We start from the raw sequence: 19,551 nt of genomic DNA, 5'->3' as shown, positions 1-19,551 counted from the left end.
GATTTTGTTTGTGGCTTGGAGAGACTTTTTGAATACAAATGACAATAGCTGCAATGTATCAAAAACCACCATAATGGTCATCCTGCATGCCAAACATACTAGGACAAGGCTGTTTGAAGTCTCTACAAAAGAATGGAAATTATCTGTTTTCAGTTGAGAAATAGAAATCATTACCATTGGTGCGCACATCTTAGGGAATGGTTTTAGGGTCAGGCTTGCCCACTTGTTTTACATCATCTTCTAAAAGTCTTTTCCCTCTCATTCTAATAGGGAATCCACGGTCAGCTGCCATCACAGCAATGTCCTCTTATAGTGAGAGGCAGCCAGTGGATCACTTAGTCCCATAGGATCACTTAGCTTTCACAACTGCACTATAAATTCAAGCCATGAGTGAACCAAGTAGGTTTCGCTTTCGTCTTCCCCTACGCACTACACCAGCAGATGAAAGGTGTGATCACCGGAAAAGACACGACTTTGTCTTAGACTTTTCCTCAAACTGTGAGTTTTCTGACCCAGCCCCTGTCTAGCCGCAGTGGAAAAACACGAAGCTGCTGGTCCTTGGGATGCAGCTACCATACAAAACAGCAGCCTGACGTCAGCCTGGTCACCTTGCTCCAGAGGCATGCACCACGGTCGGGGTGCTGGAAGCCCTGATCTGTGGGTTACACACCTATCTGAGACACGAATCTAAACCACTGGCATATGTACTGCCTGCCACGTCTCAGGAGGAACACCTAAACCACCCCTACAGTTTCTCACAGCCTCCGGAAATGCCCAGGAGCTCTTCTCCAGACCTGAATTAATGAGATTTTGTCAAATTCCACATTAGCAAAAATAAACCAGCAGCAAATGATACCGAGTGAAACTATGTCTGGCATTTACACTGCAGAAAGGGCCTAGTGCTGCGCCCCTGGGACCAGAAACACTGAGGCTGCTCACGGGAGCCCAGGACCACCAGCCTGCAATACCCTGCGGTTCCCCACTTGGCTCAAATATGGGAATTATATGCATGGTGAAGAACCTAAACCCCACAGCACAGCCACGCCAAACATTTCTTGGGCCGTATAATCACATTCTGCCTCCTTTCTTACAAAGGGGCATTGTAACGCAAACATTAAACTTTGCAGAGTCATTTAGAACAATTTACAAACCACCAAAGCGCCCACTGCGCTCCCAGCAAGGCTGGTAGAAATCTGGAATAACCCAGCTGATTTCATTAGAGATGTGTCACCATGAAAGACACCAGCACAAGGCACAGATTTTCTCAGCTCAGTTTAGATGAAAGCTTGGGACTTTTTCGTCGTATCTCAGGGTGTTTAGCATCAATTTTAAAACCTCCTGGCTGTGCCCAAACGCGTGCAGATGCAAACTACCATGTTCAGTTTCGGCAATGGTATCGCTTGCAAAAATTGCTATGCTACAATTCTGGTGCAAAGCACATGTGCGGAGTACAACCTGCTTGTAAAATTTCCTCTCCTTCAAACTATACCTCTCTGCACTGCACGAATTCACCGCAGTGAAAAAAATTCAATATATTCTTGGGAAGGAAGGGGGCTGGTGTAGTGGTTTTTGAAGGCAAGCCAGAGAATATTCTAAACTGGGGACACACAGCATGCTTTAACTGCTGTGATAATTCTGGATAAAGAGATGTTAAGGATCTAGCTCCTTGCTGTAGCATGCCATGTGTCCCTGAATAAAATTACTGCCATGCAGGCTGTTAGCGAAGGAATGCGTAAACAGACAATGTATCCTTGCATCAGTTCCACAAAATGTTGCACAACACAAATGCCTCTCGATGTGTCATTTCCTGCTTGGCCACCAGCCCAGCTCCTGACAGTCAGTCAACAAAAAAAAAAAAAAAAAGAAAAAAAAGAAAAAAGAAAAAAGAAAAAAAAAAAAGGACAAAAAAAGTAAAGAAAAAAAAAAGAGAGAGAAGAAAAGGAAGAAAAAAAAAAAGACAAAAAAAAAGGAAAAATGAAAGAAAAAAAAATACTCAAAGATTTAAAGCTGTTCTACTCACAAGCACATTCCACTAGCCCCAGCTTTATCCCTCCACCCTCTGCCTTTGAAAGAAAAGAGAGAGAACTTCCTAAACACTGTTATGGTTTTAAGTCTAGGAATTTCAAAAATCTCAATCGCTTATCTGCATTTTATAAGTCAGCCGGCCAAACAGTTAATACAAAGGCTGACCAGAAGCTCTCGCTTCTCTTTTGCTGTCTTTTGTACTGCAGGGACAAAAAGGCAATGTTTGCTCATACCTTTCCTCACGTGTGCACCTTACAAGCTAGGGCGGCAGGGAAATATTCGGGAGCTGAATGAAATGCAGTAGTTTCCTCCCACCAAAACATCCCAGTCCAAAGCTCACAGCTACTTTTCCATTCATGCTGATAGACAAAATTGTGGTCAGTGACTTCCGAGACTATCTTTAACAGGAGATGAACTGAAGTCCTTGGAAGCCAGGCAAAATATATAAATATATGCACTTCTCCTCCCTCTTTCCTCATGATTTCCCTACTGACTGTGTTTGCAGAAAAAGCAGACAGGAAGGAGGACTTGTCTCCTGTTTCACAGGTACCGCCATGGAAGGGCAAATCACTATTTCTGTGTTTTTAATGCGGGATGGCAAAGCATTAAAGGGGATTTAGGTAAAGGATTTGTTTTCTTTTTTTTTTTTTTTTTTTTTTTTCCTTGTAATTCCTTTACAGTGAAATCTTTCTATCTGTTGGTCAGTTATGAGCTCATGACAACTCAGTTCTCCAGAAAACTTCTTTCAGCCCTCCCAGCTGGAAGGCAGCTCTGCTGGATAAGGTCTGTATATGGCAGAAGTTTTATACGGGATATGAGGAGAAAAATAAATATCTGCAGGATTTCCCAATGATTCCCAAAAATCTTATACAATCCAGTCTCTTGACTCCATCATTCAGAATGCAATGCGCTGTCTCAGTTCAGCACAGACACTGTGCAACACAGTACATGTCCCTCTTTGGTAATCTAGATAGACTAAAATAAATCTAAAAAGAAAAAAAATATATCTTTTCCTGGGAGTAACTGTCAGTATACCTTTTCTCACATAGAAATGGGTAGGTTTTCCTAGCAGAGCAACCTGACATCACTGTCTCTATTAAAATATTTTAAAATAATAATAGAGAGGTAATGCAGCAAGCTTCTACAAGCACACGTTTAATACAACTAAATGGCATTTACATTAAGAACCTGACTTCCTGAAGTGCTGAGCATCCAAAATACCAACTGGAGTCACTGCATGCCATGACTGTTCAGCGTGCTTAATGTCAGGCTCTAAATGATTGTGATATCTGTCATTGTCTTGCTGCTGCTCCTGCTGCTGCTGGAAAACATGCAGCATTTATTTGCTCGAGTCAACTTGCCAGCAGAAGGTCAAAGTGCTTTGCCTATAAACAAGCCTTACAAATTCATGATCTTAAGCATGATGTCATGTCTTAAAATGATAAGCTGGCAACAAAGTAAATGACATTTTGTAAAGACGTGCATAATTTTATGTTTACGCTACTTAGAATGAAGGTTCTAATAAGTCATTGGTTGTGTTCCTTTAAAGGGAAGTTTTATAACTGAGATGAATCACAACTGCAAAAGATCAAAGTTAAAAAACATCAATGATGCCATGGGGTACTTTTTAATCTTGTAATGAATGATGATCATGTGCTCTTATGAAGTTGGTCCAACTGCCAACGCCAGATGTGTATATTAAGAAAAAAGTTGTTTGTGATGTGACAGCTCTGGTTGAGCTGCCAGAGAGAAGAAAACTCGGATAACGTGCTTGAGATGTCTGCGTGAAATACAGATCCTGGCAGAGAGGGGCACTATTTGCCGATACATAATTTGTTAAGAAAAACACGTTTGCTATCAGAGCCTCTTGTAGGCTTGAATTCCTCCTTGCCTCCAACCACCTAATTTTCCTTTTGCAATGTAAATGCCAGATACACTTCTTGAATGATTGCTACCACAGAGTAATAAATCTACACAAGTGTAGGGGCTCCCTGAAGAAAGCAGAACTTCAGTGAAACTCCCACAGTACTTCTAGAGCTACACTTTCCCTGAAAACTCAGTTTAAATAGATGGTCATTCTAGAGGCATCACAGATGATGGCATCCAGCTGAAATGACAGAACTTGAAGAACCAAACTGACTCCAGCACAGAACTTCAATATATAGCTGAAATACTAAGATTCAAGGCTCCTTAAAAAGGGCTTTCTCAACAAATAAATAAAGACAGCAAGAAGTCCAGACAGAAAGTTCATCTGGACTACAAGAATTGATTTTGTATGTTACTAGGCATTCCTAGCTTCAGCTGAAATCCATGGCAATAGCAGATAGGTATCATGTGCAGAGACTTTCTTTCAAGACTAACCTAAAAAACTCAGGCAGAACATGGAAATCTTATGAAGTTATATTAACATGGCCTCACTTTTAATCCACAAAGCCTCAGAATGGTTTAATCCCAATCTAAGGACCAACTGCAGGTTCCCTTTCTGTGCCACACCGAGTAGCCCACGCTGTACCATTTTCAAACCACTCTGCTCTGTCACAGCATTTTTTAATCTCTGCTAGGAGATTTCCTCTCCTGGAGATACCTCAACACCTGAAAGCAGCTCCAAATGGAAAAGGCTAAATGACAGGTAGCTTATTCTCTGGGTTTTACACCGTGAATGCATTTTGCTCAGTGTCTCCAAGCAAGCTGCACGTGACAACAGTTGTGGGTGAACATCAAAAAGGGTGCTGCTTCAGCAAGGGAGGGACGGCAGAACAAAAATCCCCTTGCTGGGACAGACAGACACCTCGGATGTCAGTGGGCAGCAACACAAGTATCTACGGAATGAGATGCATCCACAGCTATCTGCTTTCCCTTATCTGTTACTCTAGGTGAGACACTACAGCCGGGCAGCTCTTACAGAAGGCATTTCAGTGGCAGAGGAGATGGCACCACAGCGTGTATTAGCACGAGAAATACTTCACTGTGTGAATCCTCTCTACTTCTGTCTTTGTGGTATTTCAGCTAAACTCCCTGAAAGCTCCTTAAAGGTCTCATTTGTATGTGCAGATCAAAGGCAAAATAATTATTTGAGATGCTTCCATTACAGGGATTTTTTTAAGTGTGGTTATTCATCAAATAATTCTTAATCTCTACATGTAATTTAAATACAGCTATACCTAGGTAATCCAATCAATTTAGAAAGAGTTGTTCTAGTCAGATTAAGAAAAAACTGGCTCAGCAGTGATATCCATAAGATTTGAGACTGGTTACCAGCTAAATGTGTGAGACAGAGAGACAAACCAAGAAATCATGATGGATTAACCAGACTTGACTGTATCTAAAAGCAAATGCCATCCACAAAATTGCTGGAACATGGCAAAACACACTTGTCATAAAAATGTAGCCAGTAATCATTGCAAATATATTCTTAGTAAATTAGAAAGGTGCACTGCTATGAGGTGAACATGCTGGGTGAAAATCTGATGGACTATGCTTAAATTAAATATACTTTCTGTGCACAAATAAGAAACAAAGATCATGCTGTTTATACACTGCTTTCATAGCTTTCTTTGGCCCCCAGGGTTTTGTGATGAGTCCACAGCCGAAAACCAGTTTCAGGTATGATGAGATTAATGAGGTACATTAATTATCTGATGGCAAAAGAATTTAAGGGCAAACAAAAAGGCACTATATTATATATTTTCTCTCTGTGCTAGGACTGATCCTGTAAGATCAGTCTGCTATTGTGTTCTAAATGTCTCCAGTTTGAAGCTTATGGGAGTTTAGGGAATTCAGCATGTTGCAGGATTGCATCTATTATGCCTAAATCAGATTATATATAAATACCGTGGGTTTAGTTCTCATTTACACTGGCAGATAATGTATCAAGACCTTGATGTGAATGAGAATCAGGTTTGTGATTGCCCAAATTCAGCCAAGCACTTAAGTGTGTGTTTAATGCAAGTATGTGTGTGGTCCAATAGACTCCAAATTAAGCATGCGCTTACAGATTTTGCTGAGCAAGGCCCAGTGTTTGACAAAGATATATATTTCATTTATGGGTCTCCGTTAAACAAAATTAAGCAGGCGTAAGTGTAAAAATAAGAGCATAATACTCACTTCTTGGCTCCCTTGGCCCATCCACTGTAACCTTTATAGCTCTGTGGTATGTAGCGACTTGGGGGGGATTTGTCAGGACAGTTATTGTCAAAGTAAAGCTCTTCCCTACAAAGGGAAAAAAACAACAAGGAATGAGTGATTACAACATGAAAACAGTCACATGCATGTTCAGTAAAGAATCAGAGACGTTTAAAATTATTCCCTGTCGTTACCACAATCGTGAAAATTAAAAACATAACTGACCATAGGAGTTTTCCTCCCCTTCAGTTTTACTCTATGTCAAGAATATGTCCATGTGTTGACAATCTAAATGTTCCTTATTTAATAATGGGTCATCATACAATGACAGAACAAAAGTGATTCACTGCTGAGGACAAGCCAAATTCTTTTCTGTATTGAAAGTGGTGTAAATCCAAAGCAAGTCAGATAATTTAAAAATTTACTCCAGTTTTGCAGCTGTGTGACAGAGAGCAGAATGTGGCCACATGTTATTTACTTCACACAGCTTTATCATTTCATTTGTTTGACTCGACTACAATAAGATGAGGAAAGACTGTATTTTCCTCCTGGGAGTCATTTTAACAGGGAACCAGTGTCTCCTGTCCTTCATATGCCAGGGGTAATATAAAGATATCATTATTACTGGAACAGACTTTTTTCTTTACATATATTCCATCTATTAAACACTAAGAAAGCCCTCAGTTTTCCAAAGACAGCAAGAAAGCCCTTTGTGCACACACGCTTCCCTCCTAAGCCTGCATCTTTACTTTTCAGAGCTCGAATTCACACAGATATTGCACAAGCTCATCTGGAGCCTTCGGCTGAATGAAAATGTTAAAAATAAATAAATGAGCTGAGCTGAGTGAGCCCGAGCGCACATTCTCACAAGCCACTGGCCTCCGTTCGGGGGACTCACTGACAGTTGTAATCTGTTAGATATGCAACGGTTAGTCATGTCAGATAGTCAAAACTGAAAACTGTTTCAAGACAGGAAAAGGTGGGCGTATAACAGTGACTCAATAAAAGTCAGCAATCTTGGGCCTTCTTGCTCGTTTAAACTGCTACTTTACCAGACTCTTAAATATTTTTTTTCTTTCTCTCTGTCTATGTGCATTTTTGTTGCCTGTGCTTTTCCTCTTGTTGAACTCCAAAGGCATTTGATCAAGACACAAATCTTCAACAATATGTAGCAGCACAAACTTAATGCAGTTTTTTCAAGCCTAATATAGAACAGCTTATATAAAAGGCATAATACAGAACAGAGCTTTGGTTGTCAAATCTAGTAATTGGTCTTTCTTTCTGGTCCAAGCTGTATATATGCCCCAAACCTGCCTGAGACATGCATCATTTATTATCCAGAGTGCGACTTCAAAACGTCTTGGCTATATTTTTCACAAATCAAAATGTGACAAGGATTTTTTTTTAAAGGAAATATAACTGTCACTTGGGAGTAAAGTGATTTTCCAGGTTTAGCTGTGCTCCAGCTGCACCCACCTCTCCGTGAGAGTGGAGGTCAAGACGCTGGCAAAGGTGTAAAAATCTCAAGAAGGCTCAGTTCGGCCTCGGATGCCAACAGAGATGCATGGCTGAAGGTGGCTCCCCCCAGTTCCATGGGGAAATGGGTTATTTCACACAACTTTTCAGAATGGCCACCACGGGAGAGTAAGGTGTTTGTAGGATGTCCAGTCTTTCAGTCCTGCCTGTCCTCAGCCCCCCCATTTAACCTGTTTCTTTTGTTGGTGTCGGCATGCACACAGGCAGAGCTCAGACGTACAGCAGCTTCCCTAATGAAGCATACAGTGCCTGCATGCCTGCTTGTTTAGGTCTGAAAGGCTCTGAGCCTTTTATCCCTATCCAAGCAGGAATTCAGCCTATTGCCTGGATACCTATAAATTCACCAGGGACAGACTCAAGGCCTCCGTTAGCACCAGCCTATCGTGTCAAAGAGCTCGTATGAAATCATACTATGCCGCCACGCAGACCACAGTTACCCATATAAAACGGGTAGAATACTATTGGCAGCTGCCAAAGATGCTAAAGGGATTTTCCATACACCTCGGAATGAAGAATTTGGCCTTCCAACGCTACCGTTCCTACTTCTGTGCCAAATTAGTACTGAAGTCTATTACAACTAAAAATTAGCCCAGCAAAACATACTATTTCAAAGACCCTGTAAACTCATTCTGTAGAAAAGCACTGCAAGGTTTTCTGCACTAAATATATCCTCGGATGATACAGCAGCCAGCAAATACACGCTCCTTCATAAAGAGCTGCGTTTCGACCTCGCCTGTGAGTACTTCATTACTGCCTCTCAGCCAGCCCAAGTTGAACAGGTAAGCACCTAATTTGAAAGGGAAACTGGTTTTGTTCCCTAGCTGGTATTCTAACACACAGAAGCATTAATGAAGTAACATTCATGAAGCCCCACCGCACTCAGTAAACAATACATCGCTTTATTGCAGGGCGCTGCACAGCCCTGCCAGCACGCTCAGGTTCCAGAGCTTTCAAGAGATGATTTACATATTACAGGATTAAGAACAAAATAAATTTTTAAGGTCACACGTTTCAATGATGCTTATGCTTTCCACAGATAGATGTAACTGATTTCACAGATATCCTTCCTCCGCTACGAAATCCTTTAATGCACTTTTTATCGTTTGCCTTTATGCCCTTAGTCATTTCAACTATCCACTTTCAGAAGCTGAAGACTAATTGTAGTACTCTTTTATTAAATTCCCTATCCAAGCAGGCATCTGGCACTATTGCTTTAGTGTGTCTAAACTGTGCATTCTTTGTTATTCACACATGTGAGTCTAGCCGACACAGAAAAGGACGAGATGGACATATGTTGAAGCACAAGGCAAAAAACAGAAATTAGCTTGAAAGGAGACTCAGCAGCTTGTGTGTGTTGCATATTTTTTCAGTTAGATACTAATGTGATTAAAGTATCAGGAGACAACAAAATTAAAGTTATGATCCCCTGCTTATTGAAGACAGGAATTCTTTCTTCTCTGCGCTGTGGATCAGGCTTGTAAAAGTGAGCTACTGCCTCAAAACCACATACAAACAACTTCTGCATTCACATAAAGAGCTCTGGTTACTTATTCTGATGAATCCAGAAAGGTGTTTAAGAGACATTATACAAACAAAAGCGTGAAGTCAGGGCTTCTGCCAGGCAAGCAGCATTAATATGTATAAAATTCAAGTTTCTCCATTGAGCCATGGGAAGCAAGAAAAAAACGTGGGAGAGAAGGTGAAGTGGTAAGTTGATGATTCAGACTTCACAATCAAATTTAGAGATACAGAGATCAAAGAGCAAGCTGTTTAGAAAGATGTAAATCTAAAGTCAGGAACAGGTGTGGATTAGCTTCTCGCCACCGAAAAAAATGATTTCTTTATTACTTTATTTTTCCTGTTCTACTTCACGACCTGCATCTACCGATATTTGTCTATGTAAGTAGCTTTCTCACTTCTGTTTGCAACTACTGCTTTCTTTCCTGCTATTTTAAGCGGAGTTATAAAAATCTATCATTAATGATAACTCTTTCTCCTTTTCTCTCTCTCTCTCTCTCTCCCTCTCTGTTCTAAGTCTGGAAGACAAGTCTGGACCAATTTCTCCATCCTGCCTCTGGCAGCAGAATGCAGCATTTCAGATCCTCCACCGAGTCCCGGCTGCTTCAAAGGAAAAGCCCTACTTTCTTCCGTTAAGATCATAAGAAATATAGGGGGAGGGGGTCAGCTCTGTTTGGACATAATTACACTTCATCAAAAGAAGCTTTCTTCATCTTCCATGCGTGAAAAGTCTGCAAGCAGTTAAGTCTGTCTTTTTTCTTCCTTTTTTTTTTTTTTTTTTAAATATAAAAATTGCTATTTGGGAAACTAGCCAAAACTCAGAAAGCCAATATAGTAAAACAGTGCACACCCTTTGTTTTTCTTTGAAGTCTCTTAAATAAATATGTTGAGGGTTTGAAAAGTACACTATCACTTTTCCATAGATTCTACCCAGATTGATCAGAGAAAAGTTCTATTCCAAATCTACTAGATACCAATATAAATTAAATTACTGGAACCAAATTTCAGAAGTTTTGTGTTTACATGTGTCTATATCTATAGCTACTGAGGTTGTAGGCTCTCTAGTTCATTTCCTATGTTTTAATAAAAAAGTATATATCATACATTTCAAATGAAATTCACAGATCAGAGGTAGTACATCATATCTCAGTTCTTTTTCAGCTCTGCTGAAATACTGATACACTGCTGAACTTTTACTGTAAGGCAAGCATTAGTGATGGAGCCAGGGAACCTTCAAACCTAATCCATCAGCAGAATAACAAAGCAGACTGTTTTTTCAAAGAAAGCAAGACAAATGGAAGAGGAAGGTAGCACCTTATCCAAAAGGGCAGTGAAGTCTGCATTTATACTGCATTACTTCTGCAGTAGTTATTCTGCATTTCGAGTTATTCTTTATTATCACTAATTTTCAAGTTGTAAAATAACAAATTGTTTAGCCAGGTTACTAAAATAAAAAAGTAGCCACTCAAGCCACACTTATGGAATCACTTTCACAAAACACCGGTAATTGTAAAAGCATTCTGACTGACTTAAACTATCTAGGCCTCTGTCATATGTTTGATTTTTTTTTTTTTGACAAATGTTCTTTCCTTACTTAAGATGAATTACAACTGCTTTTTTTAAGGAATACTATTGTAAATTAGCTTTATTGCTATTTCCCAGCACAGACCGTTCAGCTTTTATTTCTTTGTTTCCCTCCATGCAGGGCCGGTTTAAAAATGAATAATTACTGTGAGTACGTAAAGCAAAAATATTTAGGTTGAAGCAAGGACTGATATAACAAACCCCTCTGAGGATTTCTGCAGCAAAGACTGAAGTGCCAGCTTCCTTCAAGCAATCCTTTCAATCATTACCTCAAATTTTAAGGCAGCTACAAGAATCTTAAATTCTTTTCCGACTCTCAGTGATTACAAAGGCTTTCTATAACTGCAGTGTGCTTCCCAGGTTACAGGAAGGTCCTGAACAGCTGGAGGACAATGACAGCACTCTAAATCTTCAAAAAAATTGAAAGTCACCCGCCCTGACATTTAAAGCAAAGGTTAAATTTCGTTCAAGCCAAAGCTTATAGCAATTCATAAAAAAGTCAGCCAGGTTACTAAAAAGAAAAGTAAGGCGTATCTCTGTGGGTCATATGTAGTTTGATTGTAAAGGGCAGGGAAGTCACTAGAAAGCTTTCTACCAATAGCTGTAAGCCCTTAAAGAATATAACCTATAGCACATGTGATATGCAAAACCGCCTTAATTATAGCTCTTCTGCAACGACTTCAGAAGAAGCTCTGCTGCTAAAGGGAATTCTGCGTCTCTCGTTACCGTGGCCTGAGATGCACTATCTGACTGTACAAAACTCATCACAAATATCCTCACTTTCTTCCACTTTTGCTGTTCAATTAGAATAGGGAACCAATGTATTCTGTGAATCATTTTTGTAAAACTGGTGTCTCAAAAATGAACAAAGACGCGGCAGAAAAACTTTGCGAGGGAGAAAAACACTTCACTTGGTTGGACAAAGTTTGCTGAAGCTTGCAAATAAAAGATGCATTCATAAAAGGCTGACAGCGATTTATTTACACGCTAATCTGTATTTCCTTGTGAAATGAGTCTGATGTCTAGACTTTTCTTTTGCTTCACTATGAACGCGTACAACGCAGTGGCCTACCTCTTCCACTTCTTCCCACAAATCGTAAGTCATTGAATCTGGCCACCTGGTTCTTCATCACGGCAGAAGCATTTCGCAGCTCTGCAGAGTAGTTCTCATCGTTTCCAGCCATGACAGTGACCACGGTACCATCGGGCACTTCTCCCAAGGCCACCACCTGTTAAAACGGGAAGAAAAACCACAGCTCGTGAGACAACCCTCGAAAACGCGTGTCACCGTCCCAGCTTTGCACCCTGCCATGCTCATGACAAAGCTCTGTGGCAGCTTCTCCAGCCAACTGTGGTGAACAGTCATGTGTTAGCTGAACACAGAACAAAGTGCCACATCAAACAAAGAAACATCATGTATTGTCTCCCTCTCTCACAGCCTAATAGGGAGTTACTTCTTTGTTACATTTCTTCCGAAACATTCAACAGCCTTATGTAGAGGGCCTGGTTTAATACTTCCTGAAGGCCAACTTTGTTCTCAGCAACCAGTGTGCAGCAAGAAAACACGAGGCAGGGCTCGTAGCCATAAATTACACACGAGAGCACATTTGAAATGGAAAGTCGGGGATTGCTATCAGCAGCCACAGCACTCGGACTGGGTTGGTGGTGGTCAGGCCCAGCCTCCCAGCCTGTTGCCGCCTCACGGGGACACCAGCAACACCCACAGACCCATTGCGACGGGTGGCACCGGGCACGGCTCGCAGCAAGCTGCGATGGAGCACTCCGTGGCTGCAAGTCAAGCTCTTCAGATGCAAGATGAAACAAAGGCTGCATTTCCTCGCAGGCATGTAAATCTTCAGAGCGCTCGCAAGAGTCGCGTGTGGTTAGCACCGATACCCTGCTCAAATTCCAGGATGGGTGAGCAGAATAAAGTGTTTCTCCCTACGTTGCAGCTCCCTGATAGTCCCACTTCTATGCCTCGGCGGTTCTGTAGTGCTCTAACCTATGATGAGATAAATACCCCAGAGCGGACAGCCACTATATTTTAATGTGAAAACACCAGCGATACCTAAGTTATTACCACACTGTTACTTTTTAAAGCAAAAACAAAGTTAAACAGGAATACTAAGTTACTAGGAAGAAAATATACACATTTCTTCACACCGTATAAAAAAAAATAACAACTCCACAGAAGTGGAAATAATTTCCTGTTGCCCAGTTAACTAATACTGATGCTAGAAATGCATTTACAACAAAAAGAGGTCCACAAATACTGCACAGCTGAGCTGCAACTTCAAAAAAAAAACCATAACTTTGAGACACAAAACCTGTTCTTTTGCAATTTCTACCAGTTTACATGGTGAGCTATGACTTTTTATATAACTCATTTTATTCTGTCTCCTGAAATATGCATGACATTTTGTCATAAGCCCTGCTTGAAATGTTTTTCCCATAAATGATCATGCCTGAAACTAATAATTGAAGGTTGCACTGTAATATTAATTAAGTAAAAAGAAAGAGTTCTGAATATATATGGAGAGCATTGCATGGCCCAGTGCACTGTAAAGTGTTTCTACATGACAACAAAAATTAATGACAAAGGTATACAAAACCTGAAAACATTTAAAATAGACTGTGTTATTGAAAAATGGGGTTCATCTTCTTAAGGGAAAGCATAAAGCAAAGCTGACTGAAACAAATAAAAATGGATTACCCCGATGCCTTTCTGTTTTTCCACAAAACACCAGGTAACACCACCCAAAACTGAAAACGGAGTCCTGCCACTAACTGCTGTGAGGTCTACATGGAAGGATTTGACTTTAAAGTGATTCAAATGTCCCTGAGCACGAAAACACAAGAGCCACCTTTGTGGATAAGATCTGAGATGCCACCAGCTCCCTGCCTTGGGTCTGACAGCAACCAGGTCCGAGGGCTTCAAAGCGAGGTGTAAAGAATCCCACTGGAGGCAAATGGTAATCACATCACCAATAATCACCGGCTGAGCAGAGGGGTTGAGTCGAACCCTTAATAAATGGCTACCAGCTTAAAGTTTTAAAGTAAGGGGCTGCTTTTAAAGCGCTCCCTTCTCTGTGATAGTGTGCTAACTCTGGGCACTCTTGTTATGCACATTAACACCCAGGGTGGTTGCAACCTCTGCTTTTTTATTTGTCACAAACAAAAAAATCGCATTAACTCCAGAAATGCAGAGAAACCGAGAGCACAGGAGGAAGTGCGAGTCTGTCGGGGGCCTCCGAAGAGGGAGTGAAATGACTGCAGCCCCTGCTCACCTCCGGCTGCCTAGGAAGCTGGGGCACGCAGCGGGCAGCCTGCAGCACCCCTTGCCCCCAGCTGCATCGCCTGGGCAAGAGGAAGAGAGGCGAGCGGGACTCAAAGCCTCTAAAAAGGCCCTTCTGCACCCCTGCCGGTACTTCTCACAGGTTTCTTTCCTAGCTTTCCTCTGTCGATGCTGGTGCAGTTTGGCAGCCCAGGCAGTGGTGTGGAGCTGCACGTGCCGCTGCCGGGCTCACTGCGCTATCACGCCTGATCGAGGACCGCATCCCGGCTGCAACGCACTGGCTGCTGATGCAGCATGATGCAACATCTCCGGGAGGCTTACGAGGAGAGGGCTGGAGGAAAAGGCGAGCTGAGATCAGGGGTGAAAACACACAACTTCAGCTATTAAAAGAAAGTCCTCTTACACAAAAAGCTCCCCTGCTATGCTACGGGAGTAAGATGTTTGTAATTTTCCTACTTTCGTGTCTTTTTCTGTCACGAAATACCAGAAGATTACTGCACGTGTAAATAACAGCACTGTCTAGAACAAAGCTTCTTCGCAAAACAAATTTGAAACCCGGGGAAATATAGATCACTGAGAATTTTAAAATGTAACTTTACACATTGAAAGAATTGCATAAACCTTGATTTGGTGATTTTATGCCATGTCTCAATCGAAAATTTTTTGAATATTCATAGAAAATGGATTGCAAGTGCATCGTGAAATGAAAAAGAACTAAGTAAAAATTTAAAGATGAAAAGAGCCACAATGCAAGTATTTTACCTATTCTTCAAACATAAATACCTCCATCATTTCATAGCATTCATTTTCCGTATCAAGCTACCTACACATTTTGATGATTAAAATTAATTTTGCTTTCTTTAAAACTCAACATGATACTAGAACTCAGACGAAACCACAAAATAAAAACAAACCTATTCTTACAAGTCGAAAATAACTATGTATTTTTTTTGCATAGCACAATTCTCATCTGGTCAGGCAACCTGTTTGCCCGTTTTCTGTCCAGAGGGATTGAAAATTGCCAAAGAATGTATCCTAAAAGATGGAAGCTATATGCACGAAGCAGAAATACTGAACAGGAGCAGGTACTAAGGCTTTCTACAGAGCGAAACGCTTGTTTCAAAAAAAAAAAAAAAAAAAAAAAAGCTAGTGTACTTGCTAAATAGCTCCCCTCAGACATTGATACCTATCACTTCAATAACTCCTCTTGCAATATACCGAATTCAAACAGCCTCTGAATGTCAAATCTTCCGTAGTGAGAATGTCTTTTCCAGAGATTGCCAAAAGAGCATCTGATACTATTAAAAATATTTTAATGTTCTATAACTTAAAACAGAATAACTGATTTGCACTACTTTTTTGTTTAAAAATACACATCTGGGCTGACAATTTATACACCAGGTTTCAGCTTGAAGTTATTTAAAACAGCTGAGTTATAAAGTCTGAAAACTGGGGTTTGGAGTGGAAATGCTGACAGACCCTGAACTACTGTGGTGCTACTGGGAGAGATGGTATATATATACCTCACGTCAATTTTTTTCCTGCCTTTACGTCCACTAAGGTGCTTTACTGTTACCAGCCTCATGCAAGACAACGTCCAGAAGCCTCTCGTAACATCTAGGGTGGCAATTTGGGTCTTTATGACTTCAGTAAAACTCCCAGACAGCAGCATAAACAGAGGGCCAAATCCTGATGACTGTACGCAGATAAAGGGCGGCTGGCTATTAAGAAACATCAGTGAGTAAATATGATGTGGATCCCAGTGCACAATATCCATTCCTTTTCTGCTTGAATATTACGAGATTGTGAGAGCTCTGTTAGGAAGTACATGTTTAATGCTCTTCACCACAAAAACAGTTTGCATTAGCAATCTTATTAGTTAGTACATTCAATGCGGACTCCCTCCCCAGAGTGTGTAAATATTAATACTTAAAATTCAAATGTAATACTTAGCCAACATTATTTCACAAAATTATAATCAAACCCAGCACTGTTTATAACATACTTCCTTTCCTGCATATGATTTATATCTGTTTTTTTCTTAAATTAAAACAGTGCTATATCCAGGGTACTTTTTAACTGGAGATCTCTGAGAGAGAATTATGACACACTTAACGCACCACTCAAAACATTATCATCAACATATTATTTATTGCCAATAAAACTTCAAAAAGTGTGTTGTCTGTGAGCCATTTTACTTTCAAGTTACTGCTTAGCCGAGATTTCTATAGCCCAAATCTGTCTCTTTTTTTTCTTTTTCTGCGATAATTCCCACTCTGCTGTATCACATCAAGTGTTTTGCTGCAGCTTCTTTGGTCTAAAAGCACTGGGCAGCTGCAGACAAGCCGCATTTGACAAATGACATACAACTTTAAGAATTGTCAAATTTATTTCAACTGAGTTTCTAATTAATTCACCAGTAAGTAAGGGCATATATATATGCCATATTTGAAAGAGAACAAAGTACGGATTGCATGCTACATGGGAAAGCACAGACGTGCCCAGAGCTGGAGGGACAATTCAGCAATTGTGAGGCATCAGTAGATCGGTCAGACCCATACCTGCCTGTCAGCAACCCCACTTATGACCCAAATACAAGACACGTAGAAGTACATATGAATATTAGCAATTTGGGAAATGCTCTGATCCTTTTTCAACCCCTTTATCGCATGGACGTAGTCTTATTGGGGTATCATTCTAAATACTTTAATGTTTAGTGTAGATCTCCCCCTTATTCTAATGAGCTGCGACCGCATCCTTTGAATCGCCGTAAGGTGGGAGAAGGCTCGGGGTTTTCAAATGAAAACAGAAATACGGATACGGTAATGTGAGAGCTCCCACACCACGTCTATAGAAAGCGGCTACAATACCAAGCTAATCTACTACTGAATTAAATCACAATCATGGCCCTGGGAGAGCTCCTCCTCACACCGCAGCCCCGTGAAGCAGAACCGCTCCGTGGCCCATGCCTGGCCCAGCAGCACCCACCGAGGCACTGTTTTTCTGTTATTTCCACTCAGCCTGACCCTTGCCGACCACAAAAGCAGGCCACATTCGGAGCCGTCCTGCACCTCGAAGCCCGACAGGTTCCTTGCCTGTACCCGCAACCTTTGGCCTGCCCTAGCCTGCATCCCTACTGCCTTCCATCAGCATGGCACTGTTACTGACAGCCCCTTGGGAACCACTACGTTTAGCCACTTTTAACAATTTTCCCCGCAAAAAGCGGTAATGCCAGTATGGCTTTCCAGCGCACGCCTGGAAACGCTCAGACCCTTTACAAGCCCAGCTCCCTTCCAGCCCTCCACGGGCACCCCACATCCCAGGCCGAAGCCGGGCAGGTGTCCCAGGACACCCATCCCTCTCCGTCCCCACCAAAGGCCACGGGAGAGGACATCCAAAACTAATACTGTCGGATGCTGCAGGGGAGGAGGAGGGCTCACTTGCAAGCACACAACCGGTGCTGTTGATGGAGCAGCCAAGCAGCCCTCTCCTCGCCCGAGGTGGGGATGCAGCGGGACATGGCATCCGTTTATCCCCAGGCCTTGCTGAGGAGGGAGCGTCCCAGGGCCAGGCGCTTCCCTGCTCCTCCATCAGGAGAAGCGAGGGGGTCCCGGCCTCCGCCTTGGGGTCTCCCCGCCCCATCTCGGCCTGCGCTGCCTGTGGGCCGCAGGGGGGCTTTGGGATGGGGGAGGAGGGGTGGCACCGAAGACCCACTCTTGTTCTTCCACCCCAGCCTGACCCCCCCCAGGGACCCCATCCCTCACAGCACGTCTCACAGCAACCCCCCAGTGTGACCCCTGCCAGCCTCAGGACGGGGATAGAGGCAGACGTTGGGGGGGGGCATCCATTTTGCACCCAGCTCTTGCACGCAAGTAAATTGCCCATTCCTCAATGGGGGGAAGGAGGGGGGGATTTAAAAAAAAAAAAAAAAAAAGTGGGAAAGAGAGGATTTGGGCTGGGGGTGGCACACAGACAGAGGGAGAGGCTTGAGGGGGGGGACACCAGCTCTGCCCTGTGGGGGGGGAAATAACGGGATGACCCCCAGAGGGTGGGAGGTGGGGGGGGGGTGACCAGGCATTGCAGGGGACACGGGAAGCACAACGGGATGGGGTGGGCACAGGAGACAGCAGGACAGGGTGGGTACAAAGGGCACTGCCAGGCTGGGGGGGTGCAGGGGGTACTGAAGCACGAGGGGGGTACAAAACCCCTATAGGCCTGGGGGGGGGCACAGGAGGCATTGCAAGGGGCACAGAAGCTCCTGAGGGTCAGTGGGACACACACACACCGGAGACATTGGGGAGGGGGGGGAAGGAGTCAGTAGAGGATGGGGGTGGGAGGGGGACACAGGAGGCACTGGGGGGGCACAGAAGTCACCGCAGGACAGAGGGGGCACAGAAGTCAGCGCAGGACGGAGGGAGGGGGGCACAGAAGTTGGTGCAGGACGGCAGGGGGACACACAGGAGGCAGTGCAAGATGGGAGGGGGGAGCACAAGAGGCACAGCAGGATGGGGGGCACAGAAATCAGTGCAAGATGGGGGGGCTCAGGAATCATTGCAGGCTGAAGTGTGTGTGTGTGTGGGGAGACAGATGCAAGGAGGGAGGGGGAGAAGGAGTCATTGCAGGACGGAGCGGGGGGGCAGGAGACACTGTAGCGGGGGAGCACAGAAGTCATTGCAAGACGAGGAATGAAGGATGAGGGGGGGACAGAAGTCATTGAGGGGGGCACAGAAGTCACTGAGGGGGTCACAAAAGTCACTGAGGGGGACACAGAAGTCATTGGGGAGGCACAGAAGTCATTGCAGCACGAAGGGGGGGACACACGGGGGGGACACGAATCAACACAAGACGGAGAGGGGGCATTTCAGGATGAGGGGTGCTGAGGGGGGGGACCCCATACACACAGCAATGACCCCGGGGGGGGGGGGGGGGGGGGCACGAAATCCCCTTTGCCAGGACAGCATCGGCTGGGAAGGTGGAAAGGGGGGGGGGGGCGCCGGGGGGGCTGGGTCTTGAGGGTTGTGGGGGGGCGTTGTGGGGGGGGGGCTCACCTTGAATGCCACCGGGAGGGTCTTGTTGCAGCGCCAGTGCGAGGGCAGCACGGAGCACAGGAAGTTGGGGCTGTCGGTGCGGACCAGCTCGGCGGGGTGGTCAGCGATGATCTCCACCATGGTGCGGTTATCGTGGGGGCGCAGCCTGGGCACGGCGGCCGCGGCTTCTTGCTGCTGCTGCTGCTGCTGCTGCTGTTGCTGCTGCTGCTGCTGTTGGGCTACTACGACCGGGCTGACTTCGCTCATCTTGCCGGGCTGCAGGCTGCTGGAGGGGGGGCTGAACCTCCGGCTGGTGCTGGGATCTACGGGAATACGCATCACAACAGCCACAAGTTAGCGAATTGGGGGGCGGGGGGGGGGGGAAGGGGGGGGAGCGGTGAGGGGGGATCGCTGGAGGAGGCGTGTAGAAAAAAAAAAAAAAAA

General features: G+C 43.6%; 1 protein-coding gene and 1 long non-coding RNA gene across 4 annotated transcripts in view; one reads left to right on the top strand and one right to left on the bottom strand.

The window, feature by feature from the left end:
• RUNX2 (RUNX family transcription factor 2) overlaps window positions 1-19,551 on the bottom strand; it is a 155,942-nt gene extending 136,391 nt beyond the window's left edge. The window contains exons 1-3 of one of the 3 annotated variants that reach the window (XM_084513417.1): window positions 19,129-19,551; window positions 11,858-12,014; window positions 6,130-6,234 (exon numbers count right to left, since the gene is read on the bottom strand). In XM_084513417.1, coding sequence (XP_084369543.1) covers window positions 6,130-6,234; window positions 11,858-12,014; window positions 19,129-19,446 — 580 coding nt within the window. In that variant the 5' untranslated portion in view covers window positions 19,447-19,551. The remainder of the gene's footprint in view (window positions 1-6,129; window positions 6,235-11,857; window positions 12,015-19,128) is intronic. The other 2 variants (XM_084513416.1, XM_084513418.1) reach the window with 2 other exon arrangements.
• LOC311433826 lies at window positions 9,413-11,748 on the top strand. The gene is made up of 3 exons (XR_014690975.1): window positions 9,413-9,582; window positions 9,719-9,941; window positions 10,907-11,748. It is a non-coding gene; the product is annotated as an uncharacterized lncRNA (long non-coding RNA).

The sequence above is a fragment of the Aythya ferina genome, assembly GCF_964211825.1.
Source record: "Aythya ferina genome assembly, chromosome: 3".
NCBI lineage: Eukaryota > Metazoa > Chordata > Aves > Anseriformes > Anatidae > Aythya > Aythya ferina.
The sequence above is the reverse complement of the archived record's forward strand: the minus strand, read 5'-3'. Positions and strand labels throughout refer to the sequence as shown.